Consider the following 27,068-nt stretch of genomic DNA (forward strand, 5'->3'; position numbering starts at 1 on the left):
GGATCAACATCCAAACAAGAACCATGACCACTGCATTCCTAAGCATATTGTCTATTTAGCTTATGGAGAATCAATGGGAATAATTCTGGCTTCATTTGCTCTTTTCCTTTCTCTGATCACAATAGTGGTGATGTGGATCTTCATTCAAAACCAGGAGACTCCCATTGTCAAGGCCAACAACTGGAACATCACCTGCACCCTCCTCATTTCCCTCTTGCTTTGCTTTCTCTGCTCCTTCCTATTCATTGGAAAGCCTGGGAAGGTGACCTGCCTTCTCCGTCAAACAGTATTTGGGATTGTCTTCTCCCTGGCTGTTTCTTGTGTGCTGGCAAAAACCATCACTGTGGTTCTGGCCTTCATGGCCACCAAGCCAGGAAACAGGATGAGGAAATGGGTGGGGAAGAGACTGGCAGTGTCAGTCATCATCCTCTTTACTCTTATTCAACTTGGCATCTGTGCACTGTGGTTGGCAACCTCTCCTCCCTTCCCAGAGTTTGACATGCATTCACAGACTACCCAAATCATTGTGCAGTGCAATGAAGGATCAGCCGCCATGTTTTATACTGTCCTGGGCTACATGGGTCTTCTGGCCATCATCAGCTTCACTGTGGCTTTCTTGGCCAGGAAACTGCCTGATACTTTCAACGAAGCCAAGCTCATCACCTTCAGCATGCTGGTCTTCTGCAGTGTTTGGCTGTCCTTTGTCCCCACCTACCTGAGCACCAAAGGAAAATATATGGTGGCTGTGGAGATCTTCTCTATCTTGACTTCTAGCTCTGGGTTGCTGGGTTGCATCTTCCTCCCCAAATTCTATATTATTGTTCTGAGGCCTGAGCTGAACACCAGGGATCAGCTTGTGAGGAAACGATATTATGCTACCTGACTGATAATTCCAGTTTTCTTCATTTTCATGTGATGGTTATTTTTATATTAAGAATGTTAACTTACAGACCAGGTTGTGTCTCCTTTTTTTGTTTTTGAAGCACTTTGTGAAGTGTTAAATTTCCCCTTTTCCCCTTTTACTTTGTTGCCTCATCTGCTTCCACTTAGCATCTAAAGTGTATGTGGGGATGGGGAAGACAAATTTGATCATGCTGTTTGAGAACTACTGTTTCTAATTCATAATAAGCACACCTTTGCCTTTCTTATACATCCTAGGACATCCATATTACCGTATTTTTTGCCCCATAGGACGCACCAGCCCATAAGGCGCACCTAGTTTATTGGGGGGGAAATAAAGGGGAAAGATTTATTTCCCCCCCAGGCGCGGGGCTGGGGTGGGGGAAGCCCAAGCTTCCCTGGACCCCAGCCCCCAGAACAGGCAGCTCTCCGCAAGCCGTAGGAGCCCAGTGCCGGGCTCCCACCGCTTGCGGAGAGCTGCGCGAAGCCTGGAGAGTCTGAGAGTGATGGTGAAGTTGCACGCAACTTTGCCATCGCTCTCGGAGCTTGCGGGGCTGGGGGCAGGGAATGCCCAAGCTTCCCCTAACCCCAGCCCCCAGAACGGGTCCGAGAGTGATGGCAAGGTTGCGCGCAGCTTCGCTATCGCTCTCGGAGCTTGCAGGGCTGGGGGTGGGGAAAGCCCGAGCTTCCCCTGACCTCAGCCTCCAGAATGGGTCCGAGAGTGATGGCGAGGTTGCACGCAGCTTCGCTATCGCTCTCGGAGCTTGCAGGGCTGGGGGTGGGGAAAGCCCGAGCTTCCCCTGACCTCAGCCTCCAGAATGGGTCCGAGAGTGATGGCGAGGTTGCACGCAGCTTCGCCATCGCTCTCGGAGCTTGAGGGGCTGGGGGCGGGGAAAGCCCGAGCTTCCTCTGACCCCAGCCCCCAGAACGGGTCTGAGAGTGATGGCGAGGTTGCGTGCAACCTTGCCATCGCTCCCGGAGCTTGCTGGGCTGGGGGGATAGCTTCCTGAAGCCTGGAGAGCAAGAGGGGTCGGTGCGCACTGACCCCTCTCGCTCTCCAGGCTTCGGCGAAAGCTTGCATTCGCCCCATAGAACGCACACACATTTCCCCTTCATTTTTGAAGGGGAAAAAGTGCGTCCTATAGGGCGAAAAATACGGTAATAATCTGCAAACTTTCCTGAGCTTGATTAACAGTTGGATTCAGCTAATTGAACCTGTCAATGAATAAGAGAAAAGAACTTGTTTCTTTCATAGACCAAATCACATAGAAGATATATTCCATGTTTCACAATACTAGACGAATAGTTTTTTTTAAGTTATAGAAATTTTATGCTTCTTATTACAGAATCTGGGTTTTATTACTCTACTTAGCTATAGGAGCATTCCTACCCTACTAAAAACCTAGCCTGCCCTCAGTTTCAGCACTGAACATTTCATTAGCAGACATGAATAAGAGGAAGTGAAAGATGTTTTTCTTAACTTTGCTGAGAGGTGAGAATCTTGGAAAAGGTACTTACCTACCCTATAATTATCATAATCACAGTCCTCATGTAATTGTAGTGTGATCCCAAAACAATCAGAAAGAGAACAATAGATGTATCCACCTTAAATATTGGTGGAATGCTACTCCACATCTATAAAGGCGAGTCTAAAAACAACTTTTCACCCACAGCTCTTTAAAACATTCTGTCAAATATGTTTGAAAATTAACTCTGATGAGGCTTTGAAGCATTCTTTTCCCTTGCCGCCCACCAAATACTCATGTTCTGTTTTTCTGTCACAATGAATATGACCAGCTGGGGGCAAGATTTTCTGGTAGCCAGATGGACATCATTCCTGTTGCTCATTTTGCTGATGCACCTGCCTCAGGTTGTCAACAAGAATGTGCAAAATGCAATGGGGCAGCAGCCAAAGGTTCGAAATGGGTTCAGCATCCCAGAGAATATTGTCATTGGTGAATTTGCTTCATTTCTAATTAATAGCCTTGAGGAGATTCCATTTAATACGACTCCAGATGAGAAAGTACATTCCACGTAAGTAAGACATCCAACTAAATAGCATAGTGTGAACACGGAATCAGAAGAGGGTCGATGAAAAGAAGTCCTTATTGTGAAAGAACTATTGCTCTCCACTGGTAAAAATGATTCTAAATGTTCTTGTGAAAATCCAAACCCTTAATACAATTCTTTATCCAGAAAGGATGTGTGATAGATAGATAGATGATAGATAGATGATAGATAGATAGATAGATAGATAGATAGATAGATAGATAGATAGATGATAGATACAAACTCTATAGAAAGGATAGTGAAGGACCTACTAGAGATATTGTCACACTGTGAAAGAGGACAAAGCACAACAATCTAGAAGTCCCAAAAGGGGCAGACTCCTCCACAGAATTTTTGGGAATAGTGATATTGGACCTCAAATGTAATTTAGTACAATGAACATGCTATCACCCCTTTTTCCTTTACATTTACATACATAATCTATTTATTCTATACATGTTCGTATCCTCTGTATAATAATTGACTTCCCCCTACCTCTTAACAGCTTCTCTCTTTATTTCATATTCTTTTGTACTGGGTTCTAGTATACTTTCGACCTTCTATTTATATAGGATATCTTCTCTAATAGTCTTTTATTTTGTGAAATTTACTCTGGACACATCCAAGTTTTGATTTGGGAACCATGTTTACACATATAATTTTTTTAATAATCCCATTCTTTTTTAACCCTTAAGTTTGAGTGATTTCTTATTGCTTCTGTCATTTTGGCTAGCTCAGCATATTCACACAATTTCATGTGCCACTCTTCCATAGTTGGTATCAAATCCCCTTTCCAGCATTTGGCAATTAATACTCTAGCCACAGTTGTTGTGTATAGAAATACTCTTTTGCTTCTCTTGGGATGTTTATTGTCATAATGCCCAGTAAAAAGGTCTCTGAGCTCTTAGAGATTGTTTGTCTGAGCATTTTCTTTAATTCTTCATACACCATGTCCCAGAATTTTTTAATCTGGGGACAGGTCCACCACATATGAAATAGGATTCCTTCCCCCTGCTTACATGTCCAACATGTGTTGGTGTTGTTTTTATATATTTTAGCAAATTTACTAGGAGTCAAGTACCACCTATAAATCATTTTCATAAAATTTTCCTTTATCAGATAACACACGGTAAATTTTAAATCTATTTTTCATAATTTCCCCCAGTCTTTCATTAAAACAGGATATCGCTTCTCGGCCTTTTGGCTAAGATCAAGTGTAGAAAATAAAAGTCTTGTCTAAATGAGAATGAACAAGAACACAATTTTTGACAAAAGAAATGCAATAAGTCAATAAAGGATTCTTCAAAAGAATTTGAAGAGCGCATTTAATTAAATACATTATTTGGAAGACACTGGCTACAGTGGGTGAATGATCCATTGCATAACAAGTTAGTCAATAGTATGCAAAAGCAGCAATAAGCAGCTGAATGAATTATTTGCATCTTTCTTCCCAGTAGAATATCTAGGGCACAGGGGGCACCGGCTCCTAGGGACTGAGCCCTTCTGTGTCCCCCTATATTTTGGGGGTAAGGGCCAAGGCCCTGCTATGCCCCCAAAGCACGGTGTGTCAAACATTGGAGCCAAGCACGACGTGCCTCCAGCAGCCAGCTCCTTCTCTTCCCCCTCCTACCGCAGAAGTAAGGAATGATTGAAGCAGCCTCCTGCCAGTGACCACACCCAGAGGAGAAATGAGCCACATGGCCACCACATTGGGGGTCTGTGCCCAGATCCTCCCGATATCCTCACATCACAAACATGGCATTGGCCCTGCCTCAATTGCCTTCACAAACTGTTGCCTCTGATAGGGCAGATGTTGATTCCTGAACTAACTTTTGCAGGGAGTCTGGGAAGCCAAGGCAAGTGAAAGATGGTATTCTAGGCCTTGTTGACAAAATTCATGGAGAATAAGATTATTGATGGCTACTAGATACGACGCCTAGGGGACGTAGGTGGCGCTGTGGGTTAAAGCCTCAGCCTAGGACTTGCCGATCGAAAGGTCGGCGGTTCGAATCCCTGTGGCGGGGTGCGCTCCCGCTGCTCGGTCCCAGCGCCTGCCAACCTAGCAGTTCGAAAGCACCTCCGGGTGCAAGTAGATAAATAGGGACCGCTTACCAGCGGGAAGGTAAACGGCGTTTCCGTGTGCGGCTCTGGCTCGCCAGAGCAGCAATGTCACGCTGGCCACGTGACCCGGAAGTGTCTCCGGACAGCGCTGGCCCCTGGCCTCTTAAGTGAGATGGGCGCACAACCCCAGAGTCTGTCAAGACTGGCCCGTACGGGCAGGGGTACCTTTACCTTTACCTTTAGATACGACGCCTACATTCTACCTCTGTTGTAGGGCAAATCTGCTGTCTCACTAGTGCCATTAACTACTTGTGAGTTGGTTTGAAGAAAGAGTCCAAAAATTATTTACTACAGTAAATAGGTTCAGCACTGTCACTTCCACAAAGGCTGAACAGTGTGTGTGTGTGTGTGTTACCCCCCTGAACCTTTTATAGGGTTTACAGGCAAAGAATTCATATAAAATCCAGTCAAAACGCTGCAGACATTTGCAGAGGGTAGCTGGCAGAACACTCATTGGATACAACTCTCTGAGGGGTCCAGTCTGCACCTTGACGTGGCAGCTCTTTGAGGGCCCCTTGCTTTGCTGCTGCTTCTTACTAAAGTTCTGAAGCCTACATACTAAAAGGGAGAATTGTAGTCTGATTTATGCTTACATAGGTAACGAGCCTAGGGATGCCGGTGGCGCTGTGGGTTAAACCACAGAGCCTAGGACTTGCAGAAGTTCGGCGGTTCAAATCCCCGCGACGGGGTGAGCTCCGGTTGCTCGGTCCCTGCTCCTGCCAACCTAGCAGTTTGAAAGCATGTCAAAGTGCAAGTAGATAAATAGGTACTGCTCTGGCAGGAAGGTAAGCAGCGTTTCTGTGCTCTGCTCTGGTTCATCAGAAGTAGCTTAGTCCTGCTGGCACATGACCCAGAAGCTGTACGCTGGCTCCCTTGGCCAGTAAAGCGAGATGAGCACTGCAATCCCAGAGTTGGTCACGACTGGACCTAACGGTCAGGTGTCCCTTTACCTTTAGGGCCGCCATACATCTGGGGCACAACAACTTTTGTGTCTGGATTTTCACTCTTTGAAATATGGCAACCCTAATTTATAGAGCTAATTCCCACAGAACAACCCCGTGCCTGGTACAGTGGTACCTCAGGTTACATACGCTTCAGGTTAGACTCCGCTAACCCAGAAATAGTACCTCGGGTCCAGAACTTTGCTTCAGGATGAGAACAGAAAGTTGTATGTATGTATTTGTCTTTCTGTAAAACTCTAATAAATATTTTATTAAAAAAGAAAAAAAAGGAAAAAAAAGAGAACAGAAATCGTGCTCCGGAGGCGTGGTGGCAGTGGGAGGCCCCATTAGCTAAAGTGGTACCTCAGGTTAAGAACAGTTTCAGGTTAAGAACGGACCTCCGGAACGAATTAAGTAGTTAACCTGAAGTACCACTGTAGTTCAGGAACAGCTTCCAATGGTCAATAAGTCCACTTTGTACATTAAATCATTGGATATGCAACAGCCCTAAGTCTATATTGAAATATCATTGCAGTATAATACACAATTACTACCATCAAGTCCTTGCCTTCATTTTGGCCATGAATGAGATCAACAATAACGACCACCTCTTGCCTAACACAACATTATCATCCATCATCACTCATACTGTTCTCAATGAAGCGGGATCCTGTTCTGGGACCATGCAACTCCTTTTCCAAAACCAGGGGAACCCCATTAACTACATCTGTGACAAGACATACAAACTAATGGCCATCATTGGAGGGCTCACCTCTCATAACTCTAAGCAGATGCCCCACATCTTAAATATCTATAAGATGCCACAGGTGTGTACTGTATACATAGGTGCAACCAGTAGGAGTATTTAGTGGAACAAGCACATTTGTGTACCCATGACCTTCCTTGTGTTTAACACAGGGACTAACTTGACCCTATGGGGAAATGCATGTAATAGAAGCTGGGTTCCAGAAGGCCTCACTATCAACCCACGTGAATGAACAGTGTGACATCAGAAGCCATTTTGAGTGGTTTGGCCAGCACCATCTCATTAAAGGCCAGAACAACCCTGGATTTAATCAGTCCAGTTAATCTGCACTTATTTTCTTCTTTCTCCATTCTCCTTACAGTTTAACATTTTCTCCCTAAGTTATAATAATGAATAGTAAGTTGTAATAAGAAATATTCTGAATTTTTATATAAAAAGTCAGGTTCACAATGCTCTTCTCACATATGGGGCAAGACAGTTTGACACCAATTCTGGCCCAACAGCACTGGCTGCAAATTAGTCTCCAGGCCAAACTCAAGGTGCTGGTTTTGACCTATAAAGCCTTAAATGGCTCAGAACCCCAATACCTCAAGGACTGCCTCTTTGAACCGACACAAACCCCGAGCTCATCATCTGAGGGCCTTTGTAATGTGCCTCCCCAGGATACGTCTGACAGGTGGCAACACAAGAATGGGCCTTTTCTGTGGTGGCTCCCTTCTTGGGAAATGTTCTCCCCGAGGAGTCTTGCCTGATGCCTTCATTACATATCTTTAGGCACCAGGCGAAAACATTCCTCTTCTCCCAGGCATTTAGCTAATTAAACAACCTATGGCCTTTAAAACGGGGGTGGGTATTGTTTTTGTTTGTCGTTATGGTACATATTTTGGTGTTTTTATCTTGTAAACCACCCTGTCCTTTTCGGATGGAGTGTAGTATAAAAAAATTAATAAATAACAAGGAATAGAACTGGAAGCTTTTGTTAACTTTTCTTTTTAAGATATGCCCAGTGTAAAAGTGTCGGCATGTATATATGCTCTCCCTCTCTCCCCGGCCCACCTAATTTATGTGTTTTTCATCTTTAATCAGCTCAGTAATCATGTCTAGTTTGTGGTATTGGAGAGTTTATAGTCTCTGCAGTATTTGTATCAAATATAAAATGACCTCAACGTTCTCTCCTGCCAGATCACCAAAGGAAAAATCTAAATTTTTGGTTAGGTCTAAAAAAAAAAATGTGTTGCTCCTGTTTTTTAGCTCAGCTATAAATCTTTTGACCCTGCACTGAGCGACAAAACACAGTTCCCTTCTGTCTATCGGATGATGCCAAATGAACATCCTCAGTATGCTGGGATTGTTCAGCTGCTTCAGCATTTTGGATGGACTTGGATTGGCCTTATTATTTCAGATGACGACATTGGAGAAATACTGTTGAGGACTCTCATGCCTTGGCTGCATCAGAACAATATTTGTGTGGCTTTTAAGGAAGTTATTCCAACGCCGAAGGAGGCCTGGGATAAAGCACTGCTAAAAAATAAGAACTTGGCAAGAATAAGCACAGTTCTGTTTTCGGCTGCAACCAAGGTGATTCTCGTTCATGGGGAGTCACGGACTATGGAGAGCTTAAGAATGGTTCTATTGCTGCATGAATTTCCTGAAAGGAAGCCAGAAGAGAGGGTTTGGATCATAACAGCTCAGTGGGATTTCACAACTGTGCTGGATAAGTTAGCATTCACACCAAAAACCTTCAATGGCACCTTGTCCTTCACACGCCACACAAATTATATGGCAAAATATGAAGAGTTCCTTGAGACTGTACATCCTAATCAATCTACACTTTATTACATCCATCATTTCTGGTCTGTCTCATTTATGTGTGCATTTCCGTCACTGGGCATTGTTGCAGAAGACATAAAAAACTGTACTGGAAAAGAAACCTTGAAGAGCATCTCTGGATTGGTTTTTGAAATGGGAATGTCTGGTCAGAGCTACAGTATTTACAATGCAGTTTACGCTGTTGCACATGCTCTCCACGCCATGTTTTCATCAAGATCTAGGCAGAAGGCAACACTCAATGGTGCCACAAGAAATGGCTCAAATGTTTACCCATGGCAGGTAGGAAACTCATGCCCACCTCTACTTAATATATGACCATGAATGCTGGATTCAGGATTCTTACTTAGCAATTGACTGAGTTTGATTCAGCAACAACACACATACATATACAAATACTGAGGTTGCCCTGATGAACCATATTGATTTAGGATGCTGTGTTTCTTCGCAGAATTTTGAAATGTTCTCTGCTAGCTTTCCCCAACCTGGTATTCCTCAAATGTTGTTGACTACAGTTTCCTTTTTGCACCAGCCAAAATGACCAACAGTCAGGAATGATGTGGCCTGAAGTCCAAGGCATCTGGAACTGACAAAGTTCAGGGAGTTTATAAAGGTTGTGAATGGGCCTCATATCTTGTTATGGCAACCATGAAAATTGAGAAAATATTTTATTCCATTGACTCTTATCCCCCACACAATAGTAAGAAGGAGCTAGTTGAGTATGATATTAGAGTGACAAAGTGATTTTCCACACTTCTTCTTGTCCCGCTGCTGTTCTGCTGCTTTCCTCGGGGGAAAACCCTTCCTTTGCACTCAACTGGAGCACAACAAAAAGTGGGTTTTCCCTGGGAAAGAAGTGAGGCAAGAGGAGAATGGCTCAGATCTGTGCCTAGGAAGTGTATGGTATGTCTAGGAAGTGTATGGACCCCAGGATGGTTAAGTCCGGTCAAAAGTGACTATGGTTCCACGGCACTCATCTTGCTTTCAGGCCAAGGGAGACAGCGTTTGTCCACAGGCAGCTTTCCAGGCCACATGGCTAGCATGACTAAACTGCTTCTGGTGCAAAGGAATACCATGACAAAAACCAGAGTGCATGTTCAGAATCTGGTAATTCCATTTACCTTCCCGCTGCAGCGGTACCTATTTATCTACTTGAACTGGTGTGCTTTCGAACTGCTAGGTTGGCAGGAGCTGGGACAGAGTGACAGGAGCTCACCCCATCGCACAGATTCGAACTGCCAACCTTCTGATCAGCAAGCCCAAGAGGCTCCGTGGTTTAGACCACAGTGCCACCTGCATCCCCATTCTATTTTCTTCATAGATGGGTTGGCAGGAGCTGAGACAGAGCAATAGTAGCTTGCTCCATCATGGGGATGCAAACCGCCAACCTTCTGATCGGCAAGCTCAAGAGGCTCCATGGCTTAGACCACAGCACCACCCACGTCACTTGCCTAGGAAGTGTAGGTCAAGTGGAAACACACAGACACACACTTTCAAGGAATGGGACAAGTGGAAGTGTCTACAAGCCCCCAAACAAGAAAGTAAAAAGGTAAAGGTAAAGGTACCCCTGCCCGTACGGGCCAGTCTTGACAGACTCTGGGGTTGTGCGCTCATCTCACTCTATAGGCCGGGATCCAGTGCTGTCCGCAGACACTTCCGGGTCACGTGGCCAGTGTGACAAAGCTGCTCTTGGCGAGCCAGAGCTGCACACGGAAACGCCGTTTACCTTCCCGCTAGTAAGCGGTCCCTATTTATCTACTTGCATCCGGGGGTGCTTTCGAACTGCTAGGTTGGCAGGCGCTGGGACCGAGCAACAGGAGCGCACCCCGCTGTGGGGATTCAAACCGCCGATCATGTGATTGGCAAGTCCTAGGCGCTGAGGTTTAACCCACAGTGCCACCCGCGTCCCACCAAACAAGAAAGTAAATTCCAGGTAAATCACAGTAACTGTTACTGCAATTGGCAGTAACATGTCCTTTTCTTCTCCAATCTACGTAGCTTCACTCCTTCCTGAAACACATCCATTTCAACAACAGTGCTGGAGAAGAATTTTTTTTTGATGAAAATGGAGACTGGGCAACAGGATATGATATCGTCAATACTGTCACATTCCCCAATTTGTCCATACACAGAGTTTGCGTTGGAAGACTTGATCCAAAGGCTCCTGAAGGAAAGAAGTTCACCATCAATAGAAGTGCTGTTGTGTGGAATCACAAGTTTAACCAGGTGGGAAACACAGATATTTCTCCAGAACAATAGATTCTGAACAAATCCTGCCTGCCCCTCGTTTCACACAGAATAGTGTAAAGTCCAACCTGTTCTGGTTCCATGCAGGTATTTCAGGAGGAATCTGCAGAAATCCAGGAGAGGGGATGAGGAGGTGTAAGGACTGGGTAATCTATATACATTCATGTTGGGCCTTAGTAGCCCTGTGAGCTGGCAATTCAATACCAATTGTTTATACTTTAAATTCTTTCTTTCTGGATATTCTTAGATCACACCACAATCCACATGTGTTGAGAGTTGCCACCCTGGACAAAGCAAGATGGCACGGCAGGGGGAACAGATTTGTTGTTATGATTGTCCTCAGTGCTCTGAAGGCATGATTTCAGCCTTGACAGGTAAGTAGAGACTGCACAGTTACATGGGGAATGCTAATCCAGGTGTCTGTAAAATAAATGTTCTCAAAGGCCCATGACTCTGATGTGTGAATGGGCCATTGCAGATAGTCCTTAGAAAGGGTGTTCCTTAGAAAGGGGATTCCTTTGTTTTATCACATTATTATCAAAAAAGGGGAAGGGATTCTGTTCTTCTTGTCCAAGAGAAATGTTACAGAGGCCATATTTCATGCCACACCATGAAACAGTTGATGCTGAAGAAGATCCATGCACATTTTCAATGATTAAGATTTATAACTTTCAGATGCAGACCACTGTAACAAGTGCCCTGAGGATCAACATCCAAATAGAAATCAGGATGGCTGTATCGCTAAAACTATAAGTTTTCTATCATATGGAGAGACCTTGGGAATAATTCTGGTTTCATTTGCACTTTCCCTTTTTCTGATCACACTTGTGGTAATGTGGATCTTCATTCAACACCAGGAGACTCCCATCGTCAAGGCCAACAACTGGAACATCACCTGCACCCTCCTCATTTCCCTCTTGCTTTGCTTCCTCTGCTCCCTCTTATTCATTGGGGAGCCTGCAAAGGTGACCTGCCTTCTCCGTCAAACGATGTTTGGAATCATCTTCTCCCTGGCTGTTTCTTGTGTGCTGGCAAAAACCATCACTGTGGTTCTGGCCTTCATGGCCACCAAGCCAGGAAACAGGATGAGGAAATGGGTGGGGAAGAGACTGGCAGTGTCAGTCATCATCCTTTGCACTCTTATTCAAACTGGCATCTGTGCACTGTGGTTGGCAACCTCTCCTCCCTTCCCAGAGTTTGACATGCATTCACAGACTACCCAAATCATTGTGCAGTGCAATGAGGGATCAGGCCCCATGTTTTATACTGTCCTGGGCTACATGGGTCTTCTGGCCATTATCAGCTTCACTGTGGCTTTCTTGGCCAGGAAATTGCCTGATACTTTCAATGAAGCCAAGCTCATCACCTTCAGCATGCTGGTCTTCTGCAGTGTTTGGCTGTCCTTTGTCCCCACCTATCTGAGCACCAAAGGAAAATATATGGTGGCTGTGGAGATCTTCTCTATCTTGACTTCTAGCTCTGGGTTGCTGGGTTGCATCTTCCTCCCCAAATTCTATATCATTGTTCTGAGGCCTGAGCTGAACACCAGGGATCAGCTTGTGAGAAAAAAGAACTGTGAAATCTGATAGGTTTCCTCCTTGCTTTTTGTAGCTTCTTTCCCACTCACTTTTCTGGTTGTTTTGTCTTTTTAAAACCACCTTAACCGAAATACATGCAATGCCTTCTTTTATGTTTGGAAAGTACTTCCGATGATGTAAAATTCCAGCCAGTTTGGCTTTTACTCAGTAGTTTATCTAGTAGTTTTATCTTTTATCTAGTAGTTTGTTTATAAGCCACTTTTTTGAAAATGAGCTTATTTATTTATAAAAGTATTTATATTTCGTTGTGTCATAAATAAATATCAAAGTTGCTTACAACAACGCAATAAAACTATATACAAATTAAAAATCTGAGATGATAAACTAATCATTATGGAAATATATTTTCTTAATTGCATGCAAGAGCCTGGTGGCATAAAAAGTTTTCAGCAGGCATTTAAAGGATGAAACAGAAGGTGCCTGCTAAATCTGTATCACCAGAGCTTTCCACAAGTTTGGGATGATAACACTAAAGGTTCTGTCACATGTACCCATAATAATACTAATGCCTAAATATCAGCACATAATTAGTTATCAGCCAGCCAGACCCCAGTACAAAAAGCCCCCACTTATAACCCCAGTTTATATTAGCCATTACAAGCCAGAGAGGGGTGCTTTTGAAATTGTTAAGTTCTGTTTAATTGACATGAGAAATGGAGCCTTTTCAGTCTCAGAAGGAACTGAGTTCTATAGCTGCAAAGCCACAGTTTAGAAGACCCTGTTATGAATGCCCACCAGCCTGATTTTTTCTACTGGTAGGCACCTATGCAGGATGCGTGATGTAAATCTTACAAGGCTAATAAGGGCTGCCTTCAGATGTAATCTAACGTTTATATAGCTACTCATCTCCTTGACAGCTGATGGGAGGTGATCCACAGGGCGGGCACCACTACCGAGAAGACCCTCTGCCTGGTTCCCTGTAGCTTCACTTCTCACAGTGAGGGAACCGCCAGAAGGCTCTCAGTGCTGGATCTCAGTGACTGGGATGAATGATGGCGGTGGAGACGCTCCTTCAGGTATACAGAGGTTTTATTCTTAAGCCATTTATTTTCTTGATTAAGCTGTATTGATGCTTCACTAATGCTTCACTAACACATCACTGGGCAGGTGACAGCAAGTTAATGCAAATCAAGGCAAACACTAGCTTGCGCTCTGCAGACTTACTTATGTATACACATGGAGCTAAACCCTCACCTTCCTCTCATGCATTCTTTGAGTATGTTAAAATGGGGCATCCAAACTTCCATGTAAACAAATCAGATCATTTGCATGGTGCTGTCCGGGAACTCTTTATTTTCAGTGAAGGAAATATTTCCTGCCCTCACTCTGACTTGGCTTTGTGTACCTTTACATTGTGGTATGACAACATCTTCGCATTGCCTACAGTAGAAGTAGGTTGGTATCCCACTGGTAGCTCTATTAATGGTTGGGTATTGATCATGGATGTCCAGCAGCTCGATGGGGATCTACTGGTAGATCGCAGGTCGATCTCTGGCTCCCTTTCCTCAGCATCATTGAAACGGACTCCTGCCGTTGTGTGATCAGTGGAAGGGAAGACAGAGCTTTCTCTCTGTGGCTGTTTTCATTCAAAGCAATATTACTGTGAGAGAGAAAGTCTCTCTCCCTTAGACCCTTGGTTTTAACTCCCTCCAAAACGGAACTTCCCTCCTAAGAAAGTCCTCCTCCCTAAAAAAAAAAAGCTCAACAACTTTGAAACTTTGACCTGAATCATTGCCAGATTTTAATTCTGAAAGTAGATCGCAGTCTCTCGGGAATTGGTCACCCCTGCTGTAGATCAACAGGTTTCTTGCCTCACAACTGTTTAAGAATGAGCAGGAGAGCCCCGAATCACTGCATTGTATCATTGGGAGGGACTTCAAAGGCCTAGTCCATCCCCTGCTCATTCAAATAATGCACATGGCAATCTTAAGAAGGGTGCCCCTGGTAGATCATTAAGGCCAAAGTATACAATTGCTGAGCTACATAGCTGACTGGCTTGAGCAATTAGAAGGGCTTCTGTCTGTTGCTTTTGCCTCACCTCCACCCTCAAGAGCACAGGGCCTTGATCTATCCTGCATATAGCCCACTACACCCAGTTAAGGACCTTATCTACTTTAGAGTGGTGTAGTGATTTGAAGGAAGGAAGGAAGGAAGGAAGGAAGGAAGGAAGGAAGGAAGGAAGGAATAGACAATGGTTTCCTTCTGGGTTTTCTCTCCACCTTTCTTCCACACACACACACACACACACACACACACACAGGGGGATACCCTGTCTGTCATGAGACATGGAGAGGGCAGTTGGGTGCTGAGGAGGAACTGGTGAAGAGTTGGATGATCCCATGGAAGCTCCTAGCAAGCTGGAACAGTTGAAATCAGGACACCAAGAGAAGTCTGATCCAGAAGAGGGTTGCAGCGGGATGGAAGATGGAGATCTGGATTCTGTGAAAGGGCCTGGCCAGAGCTGGCCCAGGACATTTTGCCACTCCAGTCAAAATTGAAAATGGCCACACACACATCGCCTCCTCTACACCCGCTGCCTGGAGGCTGCACGGGGAGCAAAAGGAGGCTGGAGAGGAGCAGGCGGTAGGGGATGGGGTTGTGTGCAGTGGTGGCAGTACCCCTCCCAGCTGACTGCCTTACTGAGCCTCATAGGCAGGTGGGGTAGGGGGCTGTTGGGCTGTTAGAAAAGCACCCTGCCCCCAAAACATTGGCTATTCCAAGTTTAAAGCCTTTAAAACCAAGTTTAAATTCCCTTCTGGGAATAAGTTGGATGCCAAGCAGACTCTTGAGTCCACCCCCATCTCAAAGGATGCGGTGCTGTCACCAGCAGCAAAAGCATGCCTTGCATAATCACTTGGATGAGGGCTCATTTGAAAGCCAAGTTCCAAGATTTGGGACAACTGCCACACCAATTGCACCTTCAAAAGTAGAGCACAGAGGGCATGTCGCTTGTGCTTAGCCATTATTTCTAACCTCTTATGCACCCACTGGTTTCTATGACTCGAAAACTGACCTACATAACATTCTGATCTAAACATTTAAGCCTTTGGTAGAAACTAAGATGGAAGTTTGAGTTCTTCATCTAGCAGTGAGAGCCAGGATACCATCAAACACACACACACACCACATGGGATACTCCCCCCCCCACTCTTCCTCACACATGTAGGAACATCCTTCGCACACATACCTTCCCCAAAGACAGGCAAAAGGGTAACACAACACAACACTGAGTGTATATTTCCACCCACATCCACAAAACATATATCTAGCAGTGAGAACCAGGACACCATCAAACACACACACACACACACACACACACACCTCACATGGGATACTTCCCCTCCCCCCCTCTCTCTCTCACACACACACATCCTCTTCCTCACACATGTAGGAGCATCCTTTGCACACATACCTTCCCCAAAGACAGACAAAAGGGTAACAAAACAAAACAAAACAAAACAAAACAAAACAAAACAAACAAACAAAACAAAACAAAACAAAACAAAACAAAACACTGAGTGTATATTTCCATCCACATCCACAAAACATACATCTAGCAGTGAGAACCAGGACACCATCAAACATACACACACACTTCACATGGGATACTTCCCCTTCTCTCTCTCTCTCTCTCTCTCTCTCTCTCTCTCTCACACACACACACACACACACACACATCCTCTTCCTCACACATAGGAACATCCTTCGCACACATACCTTCCCCAAAGACAGACAAAAGGGTAACAAAACAAAACAAAACAACTCAGTGTATATTTCCATCCACATACACAAAACCCAACAGCCTCTTTTAAAATGTCCCATTTACCCCTAAGCCAATATCCTACTTGTTCCGGAGTTCCTTGCAGGTAAACCCTACATACTGTACATTTAGTCTTTCACAATGATTGAAAGAAGCAATGCCATTGCTTGTGTTAGGTCTCTTGGCTGCGTTAATTATCACTGCCGCTAGGATATTGTGCTGATGGTTGTGGCTTTCCAGTAGTTCAGGGAGCAAAGCTAAAAATGATGTATTTGTTGCTCAGGCTCCATTGCTTCACATATTTTGCATTTTCATCCATGTGGGTTGCTGGTTATTTCCCTTCACTTAGTACATATGTGTATATATAGCACCACCCAAGGTGACGGCCCTCATGGCTGATAAGAGGAGGTTCTGGAAAGAGAGGAGTCTATGAGTGCAGTTGTGATTGGCTTTCATGGAGAACATAGAAGAGCCACTCTTTCATGCCCAAATGGCAATGATGGCCATGATGGAGAAGCCCAGTCCAATGAAGAAGAACTTGGTGAGGGGGCTTTCATGCGAGCGCAGCTCGTAGGGGAGGATCTCCAGGAAGGTGACGTAGAGAAAGGTCCCCGCGGCCACCCCTTCCAATAAAGCCTGAGCCAGGCTGGTCCCGTCACTGTTGTAAAGGGAGACGCCAATGCCCACACCGATGCCAGCGGGAGACATCAAAGCAAACACCACCAAGTACAGCAACCTCCACCGGGCCGGCGTGCCACTCTGCACCAACTTCAAAGCCAGGCTAAAGACCACAATGGCCTTGTGGATCAGCACCGCCAGGCAAAGCTGAATGGCCGCCGTCTCCTGCTTTTGGACGCCGATGGCGAGGCCCTCAAAGACCGAGTGGAAGGAGAGCGACAGGAAGAGCACGAACGCCCGGAAAGAGCTGTGGGATTCCGGCGGGTCCTTGTGATCCTCTTCGGTGTTGTGGTCGCCGTGGGAGTGCACGGCCCTGGGGCAACAATGGAGCACCATGCTCTCAATAAGGAACACCAGGAAGAAGCCAGCTGAGATGACGAGCTCCCCAAATGGGTACATCTGCCATGGGAGGAGAGAAAGAGTTGGACGTGAGTTAAGGCCCCATCTGCAATGTCCATTTCAAGCAGTATCATACCCCTTTAAATAATCATGGCTTCCCTCAAATAATCCTAGGAAGTTTATTATGGGTGCTGAGAGTTGTTAGGAGACCTCTATTCCCGCTGCCACAGAGCCATAGCTGTCAAGGTTTCTCTTTTTTAAAAGGGAAATTCCCTTATTCCGAATAGGATTCCTCGCAAGAAAAGGGAAAAGTTGACAGCTATGCACAGAACTACAGTAAACGGCTCAGTGCTCCAATACCTCAAGGCCCACCTCTTTCCATATGAACCTACCTGGACCCTGAGATCACCTTCTGAGGCCTGCCTTTGTGTGCCTCCTCCTCGAGAGGTCCAGAGGGTGGCATCATGAGAACGGGCCTTTACTGAACTGGCTCCTCATCTGTGGAATGCTCTCCCCAGGGAAGATTGCCTGGTGCCTTCATTATATACCTTTAGGCACCAGGCAAAAACGTTCCTTTTTAACCAGGTCTTTGGTTGATCTGATTTACATCCTAAGCCCTTTTAAAATGTGTTTTTAAAATGTGTTTTCGTGGCTGCGAGGGGGAGGGAAGGGCTATTGGGTTGTTCTTTTTATTTTCATTATGTATTTTGTGGTTTTATATCTTGATTTTATTCTGTGAACTGCCATGAGATCCCTGGGTATAGGGCGGTTTATAAATTCAATCAATCAATCAATCATACTATGTGAATACTTTTTTTTTTTTTGCCTATTCTGCATCTTCCAACATTCAGCTTCACTGGATGGACCAGATGAGGGTGTAAAAACCTCTCCCCGTCTTCATTATACACCTTTAGGCACCAGGCAAATACGTTCCTTTTTAACCATTTGATCTGATTGACCTCCTATGCCCTTTTGATTTTTTTTGGGGGGGGGAGGGGGGCGCTATTGAGTTGTTCTTTTTTATTTTTATTATGTACTTTGTGGTTTTATATCTTGCTTTTATTCTGTAAACTGCCCTGAGACTCCCAGGTATAGGGTGGTATTAAACTAAACTAAACTAAACTAAACTAAACTAAACTAAACTAAACTAAACTAAACTAAACTAAACTAAAATAAAATAAAATAAAATAAAATAAAATAAAATAAAATTCCCAAAGTGGTATGAACCAGGGGGCATGCCACTGTTCACTGCCTGAGGCAAAATGGGAATGTGCTGACCCACTGCGCCACCACAGCCATGCATCCTTTACCTGGGTTGTGTGGTTGGCAAGTTCTTGCAAGATCTTGTGAGATTTCGGTGGGTTCTCATGTGATTTCAGCAAGATCTTACAATATTTTGGCAAGATCGGCAGGAGAGGTGGCCGGGTTGGTGGGACCACTGTGGGGTGGGGGGCCTTCTCTTGAGCTTCTACAACCCAAGACAACTGCCTCATCTCACCTCACGGGGGACCAAGCCCTGGGTTTAACAATCACACACACTTCCAGGGAACTCCTGATAGCGCTTTATATGCTTAGTGCCGATGGGGCCCAGGTCTGCTTGCTTGCATATTTATATTGCTTACAACTTTTTATTTGAACAGAGATCTTAAAGTGACACATATTTCCCCCCAAAAAACCGTATGAGAAATGCATGTGTCACATTGCTGCAACTGCTAATACTTTAAAAGCCACATTTTAAGTAACTTAAGCAACAATAAATCTCAAAAATGCACACAGGTACACAAATAAAATAATTAAAAACCACAAAAAATGAATTGTATACAAAATAGCAAATTCCAGTATTGAAGGGCACCTATTGTATCAATGTTCTCTCTCCCCGCCCCCCCTCTTTTGCCTGGAGCTCAGTAGATGAAAATACTCTTCACCCCACCTATTGCTCTCCTGCTACAGTTTAGCAAGCTGCACAATTAACTTTGCAAACCCAGTGAGTCTTTGAACATGTTATTTCTCAAACAGCATCCTTACATAGCCCAGGGCAAATAGTATTGGAATAGTATTCCATTTATGGTGCAGTTTCTGCACATGTGTGTTTTATAAAACCAGGTGTTGTTTATTGCTCTTCTATTCATTTACCCAGGGACTTTATCTAAACCTAAGAGGCGCTCCGGTCTTCAAAGAGCTTTCCTTGGTTCCTGGGGTTTTTTAAATTGAAGTTGCACCACCAGGTGGCAATCAAGGGCCACCATAGGATTTCTCAGCTGGAAAGAGGTTGTCTTGGCAGGCTTCTTAGTCTTAGATTGCAACGCTGCCTCCCTGAAGGGAGGGAAAAAAAGGTGCTCACAGTACTTGGCTTTGGAAAGAGAGGTGTGAAAAATAGAAGCAGGGCGGTGCAGCGTGTGGGACCTGCGAGACCAGAGTTCAAATCCACACCTGGGCAAAAAGTCTAGAGACAGTCTGTCAGCCTAACCAACCTCACAGAGTTCTTGCAATGATTAAATGGAGAGCTGGGCGTGTGGGTAAAAACATGCACTACCCTAAGCTCTTTGGAAGAAAAGTGGGATATAAATGCAATGAAAATATAAATAAATAGTAAAGTACAATACAATACAATAAAATGTGTTTCAGCTCACTGTTTGGTAATGTATCGGAATTGGCTGTGTTCCCCCCATCAGGTACACAACAGCACCCCTCTTTTTAAATTTGTTTTTCACATTTGTATCTATTCCTTCCCTCAAAGAGCTCAAGGTGGCATACATGGATCTTCTCCCTTTTCATATCACCCTAATAATATGTTGTGAACCACCTTGTGATATTTGGATGAATGAAGGGCGATATACAAATTATATATATATATCTATATACAGTGGTACCTCAGGTTACATACGCTTCAGGTTACATACGCTTCAGGTTACAGACTCCGCTAACCCAGAAAAAGTGCTTCAGGTTAAGAACTTTGCTTCAGGATGAGAACAGAAATTGTGCTCCGGTGGCGTGGTGGCAGCGGGAGGCCCCATTAGCTAAAGTGGTGCTTCAGGTTAAGAACAATTTCAGGTTAAGTACAGACCTCCGGAACGAATTAAGTACTTAACCTGAGGTACCACTGTATAGATATAGATATATAGATAGATAGATATATAGCAACAACCCTGTGAGCCGGACTGGACTGAGAGCTAGTGACTTGCCCAGTAAGCTGGCAGGTCACCCCCCCAAAAAAAGTAAAATAGTAAAGGACCCCTGGACGGTTAAGTCCAGGCAAAGGTGACTATGGGGTGTGGCGCTCATCTCTCTTTCAGGCCGAGGGAACAGTTTCAGGTTAAGAACGGACCTCTGGAACAAATTAAGTTCATAACTAGAGGTACCACTGTATCTGCAAGATGGGAAATATTTTATTCCATTGACTCTATATCCCCCCCCCCCACATTAATAAGAAGGAGCTAGTTGAGTATGACATTGGAGTGACAAAGTGATTTTCCACACTTCTTCATGTTCCACTGCTGCTCTGCTGCTTTCCTTTGCGCTCAACTGGAGCAAAACAAAGAGTGGGTTTTCCCTGGGAAAGAAGTGAGGCAAAAGGAAAATGGCTCAGACCTGTGCCTAGGAAGTGTAAGGTAAAGGTAAAGGACCCCAGGATCATAGAATCATAGAGTTGGAAGAGACCACAAGGGCCATCGAGTCCAACCCCCTGCCAAGCAGGAAATACCATCAGAGCATTCCTGACATATGGTTGTCAAGCCTCTGCTTAAAGACCTCCATAGAATCATAGATGGTTAAGTCCGGTCAAAAGCGACTATGGGTCTATGGCACTCATCTTGCTTTCAGGCCGAGGGAGCCGGCGTTTGTCCACAGGCAGCTTTCCAGGCCACGTGGCTAGCATGTCTAAACTGCTTCTGGTGCAAAGGAATACCACGACAAAAACCAGAGTGCATGGAAACACCATTTACTTTCCCACCACAAAGATACCTATTTATCTAATTGAACTGGCGTGATTTCAAACTGCTAGGTTGGCAGGAGCTGGGACAGAGCAACGGGAGCTCACACCGTTGTGGGGATTTGAACTGCCAACCTTCTGATCAGCAAGCCCAAGAGGCTCCGTGGTTTAGACCACAGCGCCACCAGCATCCCCAGTCTATTTTCTTCATAGATGGACAGACAGACAGACAGATATGCCTTTGTATCTTGCTCTCCAGCTTTAAGAAACTCCTCACAGCAGGAAGCAATTAATTTCAAAAATGCAAAAATGCAAACACAACTATAACCATAACAAAATTTTACAAGAGAATGTAATACTCTAGGTAGGTGTTTTAAAAGGTTTGTTATGGTTCTGTTCACAGATCCTTAAATAAGTAACCAAAACCAAGACCAGAGCCAAGCAAGATTAGAACAGTCATTAAAATATTGTGAAATATGCAGAGGCCAAGCCTGAGATTTTAATCAACCATCTCACCCCCATACACTCTTGCAAAATTTGAGAGTCTTTTGCAGCTGACTAGAAAACAAAATCATGGACTGTGTGGATCCTGCACCCAAATTCACAGCCCCATTCCCTGGGGGAGAGTCAGAGGATGGATAAAAACTTTTTCAACTCCCCTGCCAATACCCAAGGTACCAAAATAAATAATCCATAATTGATCACAATGGCAGTTCGTGCCTATCCAAAGCTAGCCTGATCAGCAATCTCAAAGGTGGGAGAACAACAAGGGGAAACATACCTCAGAATCATCATCACCTTCAGAGGTGCTGTTCTGCTTATGCATAGAAGCTCCCTGGGGGGAAAGAAAGAAACAAACAGCTGAGTTGGAAACATTTTGGGGATAAGAATGGCTCAGTCATTGGCTATCATGGTGGTGGAATCACGTTTTCTCCCTATTCAAGCAGCGGGAGCTCAGATCTTGAAGATCTGTCAAATTTTGGAACCATGAACTTCTTTTGCATGTCACAAACAATATTCTTTCTTTCTTTCTTTCTTTGGCCTCTTGTTGTTCCTTTCTCAATCCCAGTGCAACAGTAGAAGAAGAAGAAGAAGAGTTTGGATTTGATATCCCGCTTTATCACTACCCGAAGGAGTCTCAAAACGGCTAACATTCTCCTTTCCCTTCCTCCCCCACAACAACAACAGTACCCCTAATTAGCAGAACAATTTCCAAAGGGGTGGCTGTGTTAATCTCTTGTAGCAAAATGAGTGAGTCTTAAATTTATTATGGCATAAGCTCGTGGTTCCCAAACTCCCCCCCCCCCCAGACCACTTGAAAATTGCTGGTGGTCTTGATGGACTACTTAATGATTTTTCTGCCTGTTGTAGCAGTTACGGTGTGCTGTGATTTCTGATTGTATTTTTACAGATACACCTTGAAGCACCTGAATGAAGCTTGTGGACCATGGGTGGTCCTTTGATCACAGTTTAGGAACCCGTGGCATAAGCATTCATGGACAGTAGTTCACTTCATAGTGTGCAGGCATTTTTAGAAGAAGGGACTCTATTCATGACCTTATGATAAAAGGAGGTACATCTAGGAAGATGTGATCTTTTAGGTCTTAAGCCAGCTTTATAGGTTAGAAAAAACCCAGTATTTTGAATTGGACAAGTCAGATGAAGCGGTGAAAGCAAAACAACAACAACAACAACAACAACAACAACAACCCAAACAAAACTTGTGCAATATGTTTATAATGGCCAGTCCCATTCAAATTTTTGGTACCATGTTCTGAGCCGACATTTCCATACCATCTTCAAAGGCTGCCCCATGTACAGTGGGTTACATTGGTCCAAACAGCTATTTACTAAAGCATGGAACACTGAAGTCCAGTTGTACAATTCAGCCAAGGTCAGAGGCGGGATACTGGCTTACGTTTGTCCAGTATTGTCTCCCCTAATGCTCAACCTTGGCTAAGCTGGGTGAGAATAAGAAGAGTTGTGGTCCAACAACATATAGGGACTCAAGGTTGAAGAACATTGGTCTGCTCTGATTGGCAGTGACCCTCCAGGGTCTCAGACAGTGGTATCTCCCATGATGTTTTTTTAACTGAAGATGCTATGGACTGAAGCTCAGACTTTCTGCATCTAAAGCAGATGTTGTCCCACCAAGCTGTGGCCCATCCAAATTCATTGCAGTGGAATTCAGATTTAAGAGACTGCTGCGATGGCACTCACCTGCTGCCGTCTCTTTTTTAGTTCCTCCTGGATGTCTCCCAGTGCGTCGGCCACCATGTGCATAATGCAGGCCCCAAGAAACACTCCGGCGGCAAAACAGCCTATGAAACTGAGGATGCGCCGATGCTTCCCTAGAAGAGACGCAGGACGAAATATGAAGGATTATGTCAGATGTAGAGGCTGCCAATCCATGTCTTAAAAATATATCTTAATGTAAGCCACCTTGCATAGATTTGGTTCCTGAAAGGCAGGATACTAATCAATACTAATACTACTAATAAAGGAGAGTAACACCTGCATGCTCAGAATTCAGTGCATGCTCAAGAGTTCAAGGTCCACCAGCATAAAGAGATAATCTGGAGGTGTAAAGCACCCTTTCAGTTCCAGCACCATGGATAGAGCTTTTTTTGCCCAATGAAATGTAGTGTTTTTTAACAGAGTCAATTTGCTTGTTCAGCTCACTTAAGCCCTGTTTACTTATTCTGGGTGTGGAAGTAGAAGGAACGCTAATCTGTAAAAGGAACATGTGAGCATTGATTCACCAGAAAGATCAAGAGTGGTAAAGAGGGACCCACCTCAATATATGGCCACCTAGAGAGTTAAAAACAAAGCTGAGGTCTCAAGACTCCCTGGTGTTGCACAGCACAGTATTTGCACTCCTGCACAAGTTCTGATAGTCACATTGCATCAAGCCCTTCTGAAGATCCATGCCCACTCCAATCCCTTCCACCAACTGCTCACCTCTGGCCATGTTGCTCTGGAACCATCTAACCTGCGCCGGGATGAGGCCACAAATGAGCGTGACCACCAGCAGACCTGCCAGGCAGCCGATCTTGACCTCCAACAATTGATCCATCTCTGCAGCGTAGGGTAGGGAAAATCACACCGGGAGGAGAGGCAAAGGCTTATCCGTCGTATCTCTGGACACTTTTCGGGCCAGTCTGATTCCAAAACGTCTTATGAGCGTTAGTAACTAGTCCCAAACAGAGAAGTCCACCTCTCTTCACACTCTTCTGGTGCAATAAAGCTCTCCCCTTTGGAAGTATGAGTGGGGGAAAGTGTAGGAAGAAAGCCTCACACTATGGAGTCTTCATGAACTGAGCATCCATATATAGCAAGATCAAAAGCAACTAGATGTTCCAGCAGCAGTCGGGTATATGGTGCTGTCTTCAACCTCTGCCTTCTAGATATATTTCATGGAGCCTTCTACTCCCCACCTTGTTTCCTTGTTCCTTACCCTCTGCTATTTCCCTCATTGATCCAGCTTTCTGGTCTCTTGTCCTGCAGATGTTCTCTCTTGCATTCCACCTTCCTTCCTTCTCTTTTCTACCTCCCTCATCAGATTCCTGCTTCCATCCAACCTCGGTCTAATCCTAGCCGCCTTCTAGGGAGTGAGTAATCACCCCGATACTCCAGAAAGCCGCCCGCCCACTTTGGTGTTGTCCCATCCCATCCCCTCCCCTTCATTATGCAAACGCGTAATTTCATTTACAATAAACAGTCTACAAGCGATCGTTTCGTCATTAATTTTAAGGTCACTGGGCCATAGCAGCCACAGTCGAGGGCTCCACCTCAAATTCTCGATAAGAAATGCTCATTAAAAAACGGGAGTCTATTGATCTAGCTGAAGATTGTTTTCCAGCTGGCAGGTCAAGGCTAACAAGTGCGTGGGTCTCAATAGCTGCACCTTCACGTTTTGCTTCAGATGTGGATAAGGGGGAAGAGAGGGAAAAACAAGCATAAAACATTGCAAAAAACCTCAGAGCACAATCTTATGAGCCTTGGCAGGATAGCCCAGGGGCCACAGGATACAGCAGATCTCCCTCTCTGCTAAGCAAGACGCTTGACCATCTGCCTCTGCCAATGAACGCATGTAGGTTGTTTATTTTTATTTTATTTATTATTTTATTTTGACAAAGTAATAATCATAAATAAATAAATAAATAAATAAATAATTAAAAAATGTGCACCTCACCACTGAGACCATTCCATTGTTAACTATCCACCCTCCCAAAATTTCAATACCTCTTGCGATGGTTTGGTCCGTTTTAACAGTACAAATTCTACAAACACCTTCCATATCTCCTCAAAATGCGTATTCCCTGTCTTACCTTAATGGCACATGTTAATTTATCATTAATAGCTATATCCCACACCCCTTTAAACCATTCTTCCATTTTGTATTCTGCTTGCCCCTTCCACTTCCTAGCTATAACAATTCGTGCAGCTGTCCTTCATAGCCTGCAAAAGTTCCACCCCATCATAAATTGATAATAATGCTACCTCTGGACTTTCAGTCAGCTTTAATCATGTAGATTGTGTTGGTCAGATGCTCTTGGACCCTTCTGAATACTGATCAGTAGGGGGGGGGTGAATTCTGGGCTTTTGGTTTTATTATTCCCCACTGCTGCTGGGCACCTGTCTCTATGGTGTTGAGCACCTGCACTGGGGGCAGGGGGTAGAAACAAACAGGGGCCCACTTCTGCCCACTCAAGGAGACCCACCCTCAGAGGCCCCCTTATTCTGGCTCCAAGACCATCCCTTCTCCTCCCCCACTGCTCTGATGGCACAAAGGAGAGGCAGAAAGGGGCACACCTTGGAATAGACTGAGGGAGGCTTACAAAACTCCCTCCCTGAGAAGAAACCAGAGACTAACCACACCTGTCCTGGAGCTGATATAGGAAATGTTCCTCCCTTAAGAACCCACAGGACAGAAATGGACGGTGTATCCCTCTTCTGCAAGAATGGTGTTAAGACTGGCAGGGCTGTGAATTTGTTATCTGGCCTATCTTGGATTTCCCCCACCTTCTACCCTGCCTTTTGGTGGCTCTGTAAATGTGGAACAGCAGAGCAGCAAGATTTCATGCAGGTTGGGGCTGCTGGGAGCTGGGAGTCAAGCAATAGTTGGGCTACAGAACCTCCACCTTTGTACTAAATCAGTAAGATCTATTCTGTTGAGGTTATGCAATAATCAACCAAATGAGGCAACTTTAGTCAAGGAGCCTGAGCTATTCACCATACTGGCACAGTTCAAGATAAAGACCCTTCAAGCTAACTCTGACTGGAGCTAACTAGGCTATCCCACCTGCCTTTATTTTGCCTGCCAGCTCCAAGACTGGTTTGGCAGGCTGGCTGGAGCCGCACCCAAGAGCCTTCGCTTTTCAAACTTGGTTTCATTGAGAGCAAACCAACAAGTTTGGATTGCTACATTAGCTTCATTACTCCACCACAGCTAAGAAAAACACAGGACTTTTCCTCCACTGTCTGAAGCCAAGGAAACAAATCTACAAAAGGACTCTCAAGTGGAGACCAGAGGCTCACGTTTTTTGCACCCAAGTCCTTTGGCTCACAACAGCACCAGCAGGTGAGATTAAGGCTGGATTGAGACACGCTTGAGAGTAGGAGAGAAAAATGGGGTTCTCCCAGCACTGCTCTATTTTTCTTCGGGCAGGAACTGTGAATGTCAGAACGGACTGCAGGCATGCGCACTGACCTAGCACTAAAGAAAACATAGCCACGAGCCATTTGCTTGAAGCAAATATTGCCCCTCCGAAAGCCTTATAGTAGAAAAGCAATTGTACCTGGAATGAAGATTTATTTATATTATTGTTTTTTGAAATACACAATCATTGGCTTCAGGACTTGAAATAGGGGGGCACCCTTTGCCTATTTTAACATTGCAGATGAAAAGTAG

General features: G+C 44.7%; 2 protein-coding genes across 2 annotated transcripts; one reads left to right on the forward strand and one right to left on the reverse strand.

Annotated features, from left to right (window-relative positions):
• The first annotated feature begins 8,610 nt into the window (after nucleotides 1-8,610).
• Nucleotides 8,611-12,592, forward strand: LOC307201309 (vomeronasal type-2 receptor 26-like). Its single transcript, XM_079950368.1, has 4 exons — nucleotides 8,611-8,886; nucleotides 10,603-10,830; nucleotides 11,099-11,225; nucleotides 11,527-12,592. Exons 1-4 carry the CDS (start codon nucleotides 8,644-8,646, stop codon nucleotides 12,435-12,437), a joined length of 1,509 nt encoding a protein of 502 aa, XP_079806494.1. The 5' UTR covers nucleotides 8,611-8,643; the 3' UTR covers nucleotides 12,438-12,592.
• A 3,604-nt stretch (nucleotides 12,593-16,196) lies between these two features.
• Nucleotides 16,197-24,780, reverse strand: SLC39A2 (solute carrier family 39 member 2). The gene is made up of 4 exons (XM_079950297.1): nucleotides 24,116-24,780; nucleotides 23,375-23,505; nucleotides 21,936-21,989; nucleotides 16,197-17,286 (listed from the first exon to the last, which is right to left on the reverse strand). Exons 1-4 carry the CDS (start codon nucleotides 24,228-24,230, stop codon nucleotides 16,690-16,692), a joined length of 897 nt encoding a protein of 298 aa, XP_079806423.1. The 5' UTR covers nucleotides 24,231-24,780; the 3' UTR covers nucleotides 16,197-16,689.
• Between the last annotated feature and the right edge of the window lie 2,288 nt (nucleotides 24,781-27,068).

Source organism: Podarcis cretensis (genome assembly GCF_951804945.1).
Source record: "Podarcis cretensis genome assembly, chromosome: 13".
NCBI lineage: Eukaryota > Metazoa > Chordata > Lepidosauria > Squamata > Lacertidae > Podarcis > Podarcis cretensis.